This window comes from Scomber japonicus, chromosome 10 (genome assembly GCF_027409825.1).
Source record: "Scomber japonicus isolate fScoJap1 chromosome 10, fScoJap1.pri, whole genome shotgun sequence".
Taxonomy (NCBI): domain Eukaryota; kingdom Metazoa; phylum Chordata; class Actinopteri; order Scombriformes; family Scombridae; genus Scomber; species Scomber japonicus.
The window spans coordinates 1841253-1853752 of NC_070587.1; the positions used below are offsets into that span (position 1 = coordinate 1841253).

General features: G+C 44.8%; 1 protein-coding gene across 1 annotated transcript in view; it reads right to left on the reverse strand.

Annotated features, from left to right (window-relative positions):
- vwde (von Willebrand factor D and EGF domains) overlaps window positions 1-12500 on the reverse strand; it is a 52676-nt gene that overhangs the window by 22012 nt on the left and 18164 nt on the right. Inside the window, 11 exon segments of the mRNA XM_053326838.1 lie at window positions 379-472; window positions 561-691; window positions 2087-2191; window positions 3752-3916; window positions 5091-5227; window positions 5348-6240; window positions 7156-7352; window positions 8229-8502; window positions 9360-9433; window positions 11049-11258; window positions 12323-12478. Of these exon segments, the coding sequence (XP_053182813.1) occupies window positions 379-472; window positions 561-691; window positions 2087-2191; window positions 3752-3916; window positions 5091-5227; window positions 5348-6240; window positions 7156-7352; window positions 8229-8502; window positions 9360-9433; window positions 11049-11258; window positions 12323-12478 (2436 nt within the window).

Sequence of the window (12500 nt, forward strand, 5' to 3'; positions counted from 1 at the left end):
AGTGTTTGTCGGGAGGGCCTTTATACAAGAGCTCCAGCAGAATGACTCGAGGGTTATTGTGATCACAGTATGTGCCTTTACCACTACGTCACCAGTTATTGAAACTCATTTAACTTCCTCTTACATTGATATGTTTACTGGTCATCCTCTAAAATATCATGCTCATTACATATCATATCATTTATGCCTAAAAACTCCAGTAGTGGTCAGGCTCTCCCTTTTAAATGAGAGAATGCATGCATGATTGAATCAGCCCAATCAATAATCAATACACCTTGTCTTCTCATCATTATCCTTTAGATCAGTGATTTAACTCCAGTTGAGTCACTGTTATATATTTTGCCATTTCCTCTGAACATAGCACACAGTCTGACCTACTTCCATCTGAAGAAGTTGGTCAGAAAGTGAAACAATGAGGTAAAGGATCCTCTGTGTGACTGAAACAACATCAGTGGCTCCGATCTGCACGGAGCTGCTCGACATGTGGAGAAACGTCATGTGTGGGATGGATCAGAACGACATGAACGATCTGTGAGGCACACCAGATTAGAAACACTGACATGTCTGTGCACATACTCTCTGCTATGGACCATGTGTGTCTGGAGGAGTCGGGGCGGCATGTGAGGCAAGGGATGCTGGGATTGGACTCCCCCTCACTGTAACACAGGCCGTCTATGTTGCAGGTTTTCTCCTGGGAAGGAAAATAAATATCATATATCAAAAAATATCAATGTTGTCCCCAATGTTCTTAAACAACATGAAGAAGTAATTCAATCTCTCTTAATGTTGGCAAGGAAAGCAATCATGGTGAAGTGGGTCGGAGATGACCCTCCATCTGTTCTTATATGGAAATCTCTGATATCCGAGGTTGTGACTGTAATAGTAATTTCAACTCCTTTGTAAAATACCCAACCTCCCACCTTCTCACCAAGATATCAGACTTTTAAATGTAATTGTAAATTCAATTCCTTTGCATTTCTACTACCTGAGACACTCATTCAAACCCTTGAGTATTTTAAATTATGTTGTCTAGACCTCTTAATTTCACACTTCAGGGGGTCGGTGCCGATTACCTGCCAAAGACAAAAGAGTGTGGAAGCACAGCGTAGGTAAGAGGCTGACGTTAAACACACCCCAGAGGTGGGCCTTTCCCTCAGGTATAAATGTTTCCCCATGCTCGGGGTCTTTCTTCATTTTGAACCGCTCGCATGTTGATATTGATCTTTTCTTTGCAAAGAAAATAAAACCTTGTCGGCCGGCACAGATGTGTCCAGGGGCACCATCTAGTCTAAATCAGCTCTGAACAGTGCTGAAGGATATAAATTCTACATTTCCACTTTGTAAAGATCAAATGTACCAAAGCTCAAGTGGAAATAGATCTGTACAATCTGATGCAGCAGACGTCTATGAACCTCAGGAGGTGTTGGTGAGGTGATGGTGCTAAGATATGTTACAGTTAAAGGAAATGAAAATCTGTGGAGCTATTTCTACTTATTGATCCATATGCTAAATTTAACCCTTAAACAGACAACGTGCACCAGGAGATACACACTCTTTACCCTTCATGTTGTCCTCCCGGGTCCTTCCACTGTCCTTCCTTCCTTCCTTCCTTCCTTCCTTCCTCTGTCCTACCTTCCTTCCTTCCTTCCTTAGATCTAAGTTCAGCTGTTAGGATAAATGTTCCCTCCTTCTGTCCTTTCTTCCTTCCTTCATCTGTCCTTCCTTTCTTTCTTCCTTCCTCCTCCCTCCCTCCTTCCTTTCCTTCCTTCTCCCTTCCTCCCTCCTTCCTTTCCTTCCTTCTTCCTCCCTTCCTTCCCTTCCTCCCTCCTTTCCTTCCTTCCCTTCCTCCCTCCTTTCCTTCCTTCCTCCCTCCTTCCTTTCCTTCCTTCTTCCTCCCTTGCTTCCCTTCCTTCCTCCTTTCCTTTCCTTCCTCCCTCCCTCCTTTCCTTCCTTCCTTCCTTATTCCCTCCTTTCCTTCCTTCCTTCCTTTAGGTGCAAATGACATAACTAGTAAGGATTATTTACATCTAATTTTCCACTCCTGCCTGTTTTTAAGGGTTAAACCATCATCAAAATGTGTCCTTACCCTCAGGGTGCAGAGGACTTCAGTGTTGAGGCTGCAGATCTGGCAGGCTCCATCATACAGAGTCAGTATCTTGGCGTTACTGTAGCTGTAGCCATCATTGGAAACCTGCCATCAGCAGAACTGTGATTACAGTGGATCACTGGGAACATAAATGAACTCATAGCAGTGGGGTCATTTTCAACAACTCAAATATTTGAATACACTATCTATGCCGTACAACAGGGGTGTCAAACATGCGGCCCGCGGGCCAGAACCGGCCCGCCGAGGGGTGCAATCCGGCCCACTTTCCTTCCTGTGTTCTTTTCCTTCCTTCCATCTGTCCTTCCTTCCTTCCTTCCACCTGTCCTTCCTTCCTTCCTTCCACCTGTCCTTCCTTCCTTCCTTCCACCTGTCCTTCCTTCCTTCCTTTCTTCCTTCTGTCCTTTCTTCCCTCCTTCCGTTTGCCTGTCTTTCCTTCCTTCCCTTTTTATTTCCTTCCTTTCTTCCATCTGTCCTTCCTTCCTTCCTCCATTCTATCCTTCCTACCTTTCTTCCTTTGGGTCCTTCCTTCCCTTCTTCCTTTTGCCTGTCTTTCCTTCCTTCCCCTCCCTTTGTTCCATCTACCTTCCTTGCTTCCTTCCTTCCATTTGTCCTTCCTACCTTTCTTCCCTCCTTCCTTTTGCCTGTCTTTCCTTCCTTCCCTTCTTATTTCCTTCCTTTCTTCCTTCCTTCCCTCCATCTTTTTAATAATCCGGCCCAGATCAGATCAAATTGGTCTGTATGTGGCCCTTGAATGAAAATGAGTCTGACACCTCTGCCGTACAACCTGAGAGCATCAGCAGTGTTGGGAAAGCTAAACTCAGTGATAAATGTTCTCATGTTAATCAAATCTGACTGTTGTGAAAAAGTATCCCTGCACTCTTTCATTGGCAGTCAGATAAACTAATCATTCTCCACAGTTTCACACTGCTGGGTCCATTTCACTCCTAAACCAAGTCAAAACAGGAGAAGACTTGCAGCTGCAGTCTGTGGAGCTTTTAACCCTCGTGTCGTCCTCCCGGGTCAAATTGACTATGTCCGTTTTGACTGTTCCTTCTTTCCTTCTTCCTTCCCTCCTTCTCTTTTTCCTTCCTCCCTCCCTCCTTTCCTTCCTTCTTTCCTCCCTCCTTTCCTTCCTTCTTTCCTCCCTCCCTTCCTTCCTTCTTTCCTTCTTCCTTCCCTCCTTCTCTCTTTCCTTCCTCTCTCCCTCCTTTCCTTCCTCGCTCCTTTCCTTCCTTCTTTCCTCCCTCCTTTCCTTCTTCCTTCCTTCCCTCCTTCTCTCTTTCTTTCCTCTCTCCTTTTCTTCCTCCATCCTTTACTTCCCTCCTTCCCTTCCTTCTTCCTTCCCTCCTTTCTTTCCTCCTTTCCTTCCTCCCTCCTTTCCTTCCTCCCTTCTTCTTCCCTCCCTTCCTTCCTTGACTCAAGGACAACAGGAGGGTTAAACAAGCAGCAGCCAGCAAATTATAACAAATCCAAATCTTTTGCATCTGTCTACTTTTCATTACTACAGTGCAGATTTAATGTGTCATGTGATCATTAAAATATCTTTATAAAGAAGAATAGAGCTTTGATTTTGATATTCTCGAGGACTCATTTATGACACATTCACCAGTGTGCAGTGCAAAAATAACTTGAGACATGACTGACTTTGATCTGCCAGCGGGCCAGTGGTCTGTTTGTGGCTGTTTCCAGGTCCACATCTGCGGGAGTCTGGCTGCTCTCCAGAGGCAGCTGGCACTCCAGAGCCGTCACATCCAGAAAGGTGGCCAGAACAAACTGGGGCTCATCCAGAGCCCACTCCCCATCCACAAACTTGTCAAGACATAGGGAGGGAGAGAAGAGGGAAGCCATGAAGAGGAGAGAGAAATTAGAGATGGGAATAAGGAGGAAAAGGATAAAGTAGCAAGATGAATGACACTGGGCAGCTTCACTCTGGTCTGAAGCTTGAGAATCTTTTCATTGAAGCTTGTTATAAATTATAAGCTTGTTCAGTAAGTAATTATAACAAGCATATAACACTCTATTAATTCATCTTAAAGCTGCATTTATCAATATTTCTGTATTATAATGTGACAGTGGTCGCATGTAATCATCATTATAAGACTCTGTGATTCTCCTCAGCTTTAAAGAGCATTTTGGTGAGTTTCAGATCATGGTTTTGGTTTTGCAGCCTGTAACTTGACTGTCTGGGTTACTCTCAGAGCTTTTATCAACCTTATCTCCGGCTGCAGCAGGCAGCTTTTTCCATTAGAAAGAACTCTAATAAATTCGGTACGGTACCTGCCTAGCATAAACTGGCAGAAAGACACAGTTAAAGCAGAGTAGTTATACACACATCATGACTTTAATTTGTCAGTTTGCCAGAAACACTTCCTGGCAGTGTTGCTCTGTGTCTGCTGGATGTGCAAATAAAATACTGTTCACTAACATTCGGGTCATATCAGCTTAAAGCACGAGATCTACATTTTCTCAATCTGTCTTAAAACATCAGAATGAATGTTGAAATATTTTTTTTTAATGTAAGTGATGGGGGACAAAGTCCACATTCCTTCCTTCCTGTCTTATCTTCCTTCCTTCCTTCCTTCCTTCCTGTCTTATCTTCCTTCCTTCCTTCCTTCCTGTCTTATCTTCCTTCCTTCCTTTATTCCTGTTTTATTTTCCTTCCTTCCTTCCTTCCTTCCTTCCTGTTTTATTTTCCTTCCTTCCTTCTTTCCTTCCTTCCTTCCTGTCCTTTTTTTCTTCCTTCTTTCCTTCCTTCCATCTTATTTTCCTTCTTTCCTTCCTTCCTTCCTTCCATCTTTTTAATCATCCGGCCCACATGACATTAAATTGGGCATTATGTGGCCCTTGAATGAAAATGAGTTTGACACCCCTGATCTACATGGACCAAGATATTCCTCTGTGTATTTTTGATTCTCTTTTTTTCCAGGTAGTAAAAAAAAAGGAAACATCAGATCAAAGAAGGGAAAAAAGAAAATAAAAGTACCTTTTCTTTAACAAACTCACACTTGAGCTCGTAGGAGTCCTTAAAACCTTGACCATAGACCTGGATGGTGGAGCAATCTCCCTGTCGGACGTCACATAGACCCTCCTTCTCCAACTCAGTGATCTCTGGGATCTGGTCTTCACACCATGAAAGAGTGCAGACAAGCATTGGATTGTTAGACCTGAAATAAGCTAATATTGGCTGATTTAGGATTTAGGATTAGTTGTATCTGTGTCAGTGTATGTTTAATATGTTACCAGACAGCACACTGCAGTCAGAAGACCCAAATCCTGGGAAGCAGACACAACCCCACTCCGAGCACTGTCCATTCCCATTACACAGATTAGGACACTTGAGGATAGCCAGAACATCCTGGTACTCTTCCTCTCTCCTCCGTTCCTCCACCAGCCTCCTCTCACACTCGTTCTCCAGCAGCGGTAACGTAGCGTTCAGCCATGACTGATCATCCTTCAGCTGTAAGTCAGTAACACACATGGCCACCGCTCCACTAACTATTGTCTCTTCTAGAAGACGCCTGCAACCTAACGCTATGCTCGAGTTGACCACAACCTGATGGCACTGAGCTCTGACCTGCTGCTCGCTCAGGCCAGAAGGTGTCGGCCACGTTGGGGAAAAGTCTAAATGTACTGCCGGTTCATGGTCCTCTGGGAAGAAGTAGGTGAAGCCCTCCAAATCAGACTGGCTGAGGCTTTGATGCGGGGAGTTAGAAATGTAACGGTGGGACTGCCTCCTGCCTCTGTGCTGCTGCTGCTGCTGCTGCTGCTGGGTTGGGACTGAACCTCTATCCCTGGAGGCCCTCGAGGATCTAGTGAAGCCTCTTTTATGTGGCTGAGCATCCCGGGTGTGTTGTCTGAAGAGGCCCGGAGGCAGCGACTGTCTTTCATTCCCCTCACTTCTGAGTAGCTCTACTGAACCGATGTACTCTGCTGTGACGTCCAGAGTGGGGATGATGCTGGGGAGGTGCACGTTGCCATGCTGAGAGCAGGAGGAGTCGGAGGAGGCGACTGCTTGAGCGCGACTTTGTGGAGATGTGAGGCGGGGCTCGGCCTGACAGTTACAGAACTTGCGGGGGTTCAGTGTACTCAGAGAGGAAGGCACGGTGTCAAACAGGCTGGTCCCTGGAGGCAGCCTGACAGAGGAAGAAAGAAGAAGACATCAGTGAAGAAGAACTGCTGGAGCCAACAGTGGGGGGAAAGGAGGGTCTGTACATGACAGGCAGCACCAGGGCAAAAATAAGTTGTCAAGCCTCGATAACAAATATATTGGTAAACTGTCCAATCAGGGTTTAGTAGGCAGTACATCGTCTTTCTGCACCGCTAGCTAGCTTCTAGAAATAAAAACTTTATATTGTCATATGTTCTTAATAGGGCTGTCAGCATTAACACGTTAATGTTAATTGCGATTAGATAAATGCAATCCGTAACGTGTTTTTTTTAAAATCGCATTTTAATTTTTCAAGCCTTTTTGTCCCTTCTACTCCCCCGTAGACGGCTCCTCTAGCTGTAGCGCTATGCTTTGAAGTGGCCTCCTGCAGTAAACCTACCGCGCTGATGGAAAGTAAGAGAGCTACTGGACTTTTGAACGGCTTGTTTAACTTTAAAACACTTCCAGACGCTTCAGTTGACAAGTCAAAAGTAAAATGCAACCTGTGTCAAACGGAGTTTAACTACCACCGGAGTACGTGGAGTTTGAGTTAGCACCTCCACGCTAAACACCCAGGTGCAGCCAAGCCAGCCTCAGCTCCACCAAAGGACCATTTTGGAGTGTGGGAGTCGCAGCAGAGCCGTGATTGATTCCCAGTTAAGACACTCTGGTAAGAAATGCTTTACATTATGGGCTTAAAACTGCCTTGAAAACAGGATTTTAAACATGCAATTCAAAACACGATTAATCGCGATTAACTATGGGAATGTGATTAATTGCGATTAAAAAATTAATCGTTTGACAGCCCTAGTTTTTAATCAATGTTAAAAATGTTAACGGCTCATCAGAACCAAAACCTAACTTTCCTGTTGCCTGACACTTCACTATAAAATATACTGACCTCCATTCAGAAATAAAAGCGTGCAGATCCTCCAGTGTGGCGCCCCCTGCTGCGTGGAAGTCGTTGTCTGACTGTCCGTCGTAGGTCCCGCACAGACCCTCAGTGTGGCTCCGGTCTGAACTGGGAGCTCTCAGCGTCAGACTCATTCCCCAGTCGGACACATCGGCACGAACAAACGCTCCTGATGAGAAGGTCATCTGCAATAAAACAGAAATATAACATGGAGTCGAGAGAAAATGTAAAATATCTTCAACAACAAGCAGCTGTGTAGATTAAACACTCATTTTTGATTTTTTGAAACTAAGTTATATCTCCATAGATTTTTTCACACATCCATTTGCATTACAGCTAATGTTTTCCAAATACTTTAAAAGGAATAGTTTATCATTTTCCAGAATAGGTGTATTAGCTATTTTTAGAGTGAGAAGAGAAGATTGATACCACTTCTCATCTATCTAACTCTCGACGAAAAAGCAGATAAGTAAATTTCCCAAAATTATTAATTTAACTCTTTATTGGGCAAATAATTATATTTGGTAACTTCTGTAAATATCCCAAAATATCCTTCCTCCCTTCCTTCCTTTCCTTCCTCCCTGCCTTCTTTCTTCCCTTCCTCTTTTCCTTTCTCCCTCCCTCGTTCCTTATTTCCTCCGTCCTTCCTTCCTTTCTTCCATCTGTCCTTCCTCCCTCCCTCCTTCTCTCCTCCCTTTCTTCTTTCCGTCCTCCGTCCTTCCTTTCCTTCCTTCCATCTGTTCTTCATCCCTCCCTCCTTCTCTCCTCCCTTCCTTCTTTCCTTCCTCCATCCCCCTTTCTTCTTCCTTCCTTCCTTCTTTCTTCCCTTCCTCCCTCCTTCTCTTTCTTTCCTCCCCCCTACCCTCCTTCCTTCCTTCTTTCTTTCTTCCGTCCTTCCTTCCATCCTTCCTCCCTTCCTTCCTTTCAATGAGTGTCCTATAAAGGGTTAAATAGTTTTCTTTTCCAAATCATACTGAAGTTTTTATTTATATATCAGTTCATTATTAAGTAAAAAATACACTCGTGACAAGACAGATTTCTGCTGATTCATCCTCACTCACGGTGACTTTGCGTCCCTGATAGGACTCGGTGATGCGAATGCCACTCTTGCTCAAGTCTCTGTTCTTCACAGACAGGTGTGGCTTGGTTTCACCCATTTCCCCGTTGCACATGTCAAAAGCAATTACGTCTCCGCCATCCCTCGCTACGAAGCCACACACACACGAGGCGGCGTGCAGCAAACTGCCACACTCCCACTGACGGACGTGGACTTCAAATGGCCAGAGGCTGCTCTTGTAGAGGACAAAGGTTCCTATTTGGAAGTTTTCGTAGCGCCTGCAGGTTAATAAAGAAGAACAGTTATTGATTCTTTTTTTTTTAACCCTTAAACAGACAACGTGCACCAGGAGATACAGACTCTTTAACCTTCGTGTTGTCCTACCGGGTCCGTCCTTCCTTCCTTCCTTCCTTCCTTCATCTGTCCTTCCTTCCTTCATCTGTCTGTCCTTCCTTCCTTCCTTCCTTCCTTCCTTCCTTCCTTCCTCAGATCTAAGTTCAGCTGTTAGGGTAAATGTTCCCTCCTTCTGTCCTTTCTTCCTTCCTTCATCTGTCCTTCCTTCCTTCCTCCCTCCTTTCCTTCCTTCTTCCTCCCTTCCTTCCCTTCCTCCCTCCTTTCCTTCCTTCTTCCCTCCTTTCCTTCCTTCCTTCCTTCCTCCCCCCTTCCTTTCCTTCCTTCTTCCTCCCTTCCTTCCTTCCTTCCCTTCCTCCCTCCTTTCCTTCCTTCTTCCCTCCTTTCCTTCCTACCTTCCTTCCTTCCTTCCTCCCTCCTTCCTTTCCTTCCTTCTTCCTCCCTTGCTTCCCTTCCTTCCTCCTTTCCTTCCTTCTTCCGTCCTTTCCTTCCTTCCTCCTTTCCTTCATTCCTTCCTTACTTACTTGAGGTGCAAATGACATAACTAGTAAGGTCTGTTTAAGGGTTAACATGCCTGCTCCTGTGAACTCTTTATCCCAGCATGCATTGGGTGAAACAATTGCCCAAGATGCCACTGCATTACAGGGTGAGAGTCATCATTCTCCATCATACATAAAAATGTCCAGACATAATAAAATCTGTTAACTTGTAATGAATAATACATATGATGTTATATAATGTTTTCTGTATATTTGTGCATTTGATTTTCACAAGAATGAAGTACCTGCCGTCAAATGTGATAATGTGAGGATCAGTGAAGGAGTAGCAGTAGGCTGAGGGGACATCCATCACCTTTATCTGAATGAAAAAGAGAGATCAGTTTCAGTCTTCATGCATATTTAAAAACCCACAAAAAATGATGATGCAGCACAAAAATTGTAACAAAAATTATGAATCAGTGGGTTAACCCTCCTATTGTGCTCAGGTCAAGGAAGGAAGGAAGGAAGGATGGAAGGAAATGAGGAAGGAACGAAGGAAGGGAGGAAAGAGGAAGGAAGGAAGTGGGGAAAGAAGGAAATGAGGAAGGAACAAAGGAAGGGAGGAAAGGAGGAAAGAAGGAGGGAAGGAAGGAAGGAAGGGAGGGAGGAAAAGAGGGAGGAAGGAAGGAAGGATGGAAGGAAGTGAGAAAAAAGCAAATGAGGAAGGAAGGAAGGAAGTAACGAAGGAAGGAAGGAAGGAAGGAAGGAAGGAAGGAAGGAGGAAAAGAGGAAGGAAGTAAGGAGAGGAAAGAAGGAAGGAAGGAAGGAAGGAAGAAAGGAGGAAAAGAAGAAGGAAGTAAGGAGAGAAGGAAGGAAGGAAGTGAGGAACAGTCAAAAGAGATGGGGTCAATTTGACCCGGGAGCACAACAGGAGGGTTAAACAGGAATACTATAATGTGCAAAGAGCTAAATGACCAACTATATAAAGATATAATATGATGTTTAAAAATCTGTGCCTCATAAATTCATACACAATGAGCATAATATCAGTTTTTTTAACCCTCCTGTTGTGTTCGAGTCAAGGGAGGAAGGGAGTAAAGGAAAGAAGGCAGGGAGGGGGGAAGGAAGGAAGAAAGGAGAGAGAAAGTAAGGAACGACAGAAGGAAGAAAGGGGGATGGAGGACGGAAGGAAGGAAGGGAGGAAAGGAAATAAGGAAGGGAGGAAGGAAGGATGGAGGAAAGAAGGTAGGAGGGAGGGAGGAAAGAAGGACAGAGGAAAGAAGGAAGGAAGTAAGGACAGAGGAAAGAAGGTAAGGGGGAGGAAGGACAAAAGAAGGAAGAAAGGGAGATGGAGGAAGGGAAGAAAGAGAAGAAGGAAAGAAGGAGAGAAGGAGAGAGGAAGCACAGATGGAAGGAAGGAAGGAAGGAAAGGAAATTAAGGGAGGAAGAAGGAAGGAAAGGAGGGAGGAAGGAAGGAAGGACAGGAGGAAGGGAGGAAAGAGAGAAGGAGGGAGGAAAGAAGAAGGACGGAAGGATGGGAGAGGGGAAGAAGGAAGGAAAGAAGGGAGGAAGAAGGAAGGAAAGGAGGGAAAGAAGGAAGGAAGGAAGGAAGGGAGGAAGAAGGAAGGAAGGAAGGAATGAAAAAAGGAAGGAAAGAAGGAGGGAAGGAAGGAAGGAAGGAAGGAAGGAAGGGAGGAAGAAGGAAGGAAGGAAGGAATGAAGAAAGGAAGGAAAGAAGGAGGGAAGGAAGGAAGGAAGAAGGACGGAAGGAAGGAAGGAAGAAGGACGGAAGGAAGGAAGGAGAGAAGGAAAGAAGGGCAGAGGAAAGAAGGAAGGTAATGTGGAGGAAAGAAAGAGAGAAGGAGGGAGGGAGGAAGGAAGGAAGGAAGGAAGGAAGGAAGGAAGGAAGGAAGGGAGGGAGGAAGGAAGGAACAGTCAAAACCGATGGGTCAATTTGACCCGGGAGCACGACAGGAATAATCTGATCTGTTTACCTGAGCAGGTTCTGGTGAATATCCGTTCCAGAGAAAGTTCTGTGTGACGATGGGTTTGACAGAGATCTGAGTCGTCCTGTTGCCATCTTTGACAAAGTCAGTGACGGGGCTGAAGTGAATCAGAGCCCGGCCACAAACGCCGTCTCTGCAGGGACCCCGGGACAGATGCACCGCACACGAGGACAGAGTCACATCTGCACCTGACAAAACCTTATCATCTGCAACACAATGAGGATTTAGATCAGGGGTGTCAAACATGCGGCCCGTGGGCTAGAACAGGCCCACCAAGGGGTGTGATCCGGCCCACTTTCCTTCCTGTCTATTTTTCCGTCCTATACCCTCCTGTTATCTGTCCTTCTTTCCCTCCTCCCTTTCTTACTTCTTTCCTTCTTTGTTTCCTTCCATCCTTCCTACCTTCCTTCCTTCCACCTTTCCTTCATTTTCTTTTTTCCTTTCTTCCTTTCCTTCCTTCCTTGCTACTTTGCTTTCTTGTCTTCTTTCCTTCTGTTTCTTTCCCTCCATCCTTCCATGCTTCCTTCCTTCCATCTTTCCTTCATCATCTTTTCCTTTCTTCCTTCCTTTCCTTCCTAATACCTTCCTTCCTTTTGTCTTTCCTTCCTTCCTTCCCTCCTTCCTAATCCCTTTTCCTTTCTTCCTTCCTTCCTCCCTTCCGTCCTTCCTTCCTTCCTTCCTTCCTATTACTTTTCCCTTCTTTCCATCCTTGTTTCCTTCCTCCTTTCCATCTTTTTATTGGTCCGGCCCACATGAGATCAAATTGGTCTGTATGTGGCCCTTGAATGAAAATGAGTTTGACTCCCCTGATTTAGATGATGATACACAGCAGAAACAACACAACAGAATAGACAGGAAACAAGTGTTTATGAGCTAATTCAGTCGGATCCATTGCATGATCTTTCCCTTTGTCTGCAGTTATAGGGATTTGTGAAGATACACCAAAAGAAAAATGTTGCCCTCAGTATGAATACCATACAAATTTACAATCACAATTGCCCCCAATTGCCTTTTATGCATGTTAAAGATAAAGGAGATCACATACAAGGTGCATTCAGAAGGGGCAATAGTTTTAATGGACCACAGGAAACATTAAATCACTACTGGGTATAATTATTGACTATTTGCAAGAGGAAATAAATAAGGGACTGGATTTAAGGCAGTGTTTGTCAACTTTAATGTGAGCATGCCTGGATATCTACTTACTTACATTATAACCTAACACACAGCTAATAAGCAGTTATGTTATTATCTTGCTTGACATCCTCACCTTGACTGCTTGTGCTGAGCTGCAGGGACACAGTGCACTGCTCTGTAGAGGAGGAAGACTCCTCCAGACATGGAAGAGGAACTGTGCTCTCCACCAGCAATTCATACAGCTTCCCATCCTCAGAGACACTGCTCACCTCTGGTGTTAGCTGTAATGGTTATAATAGGAGA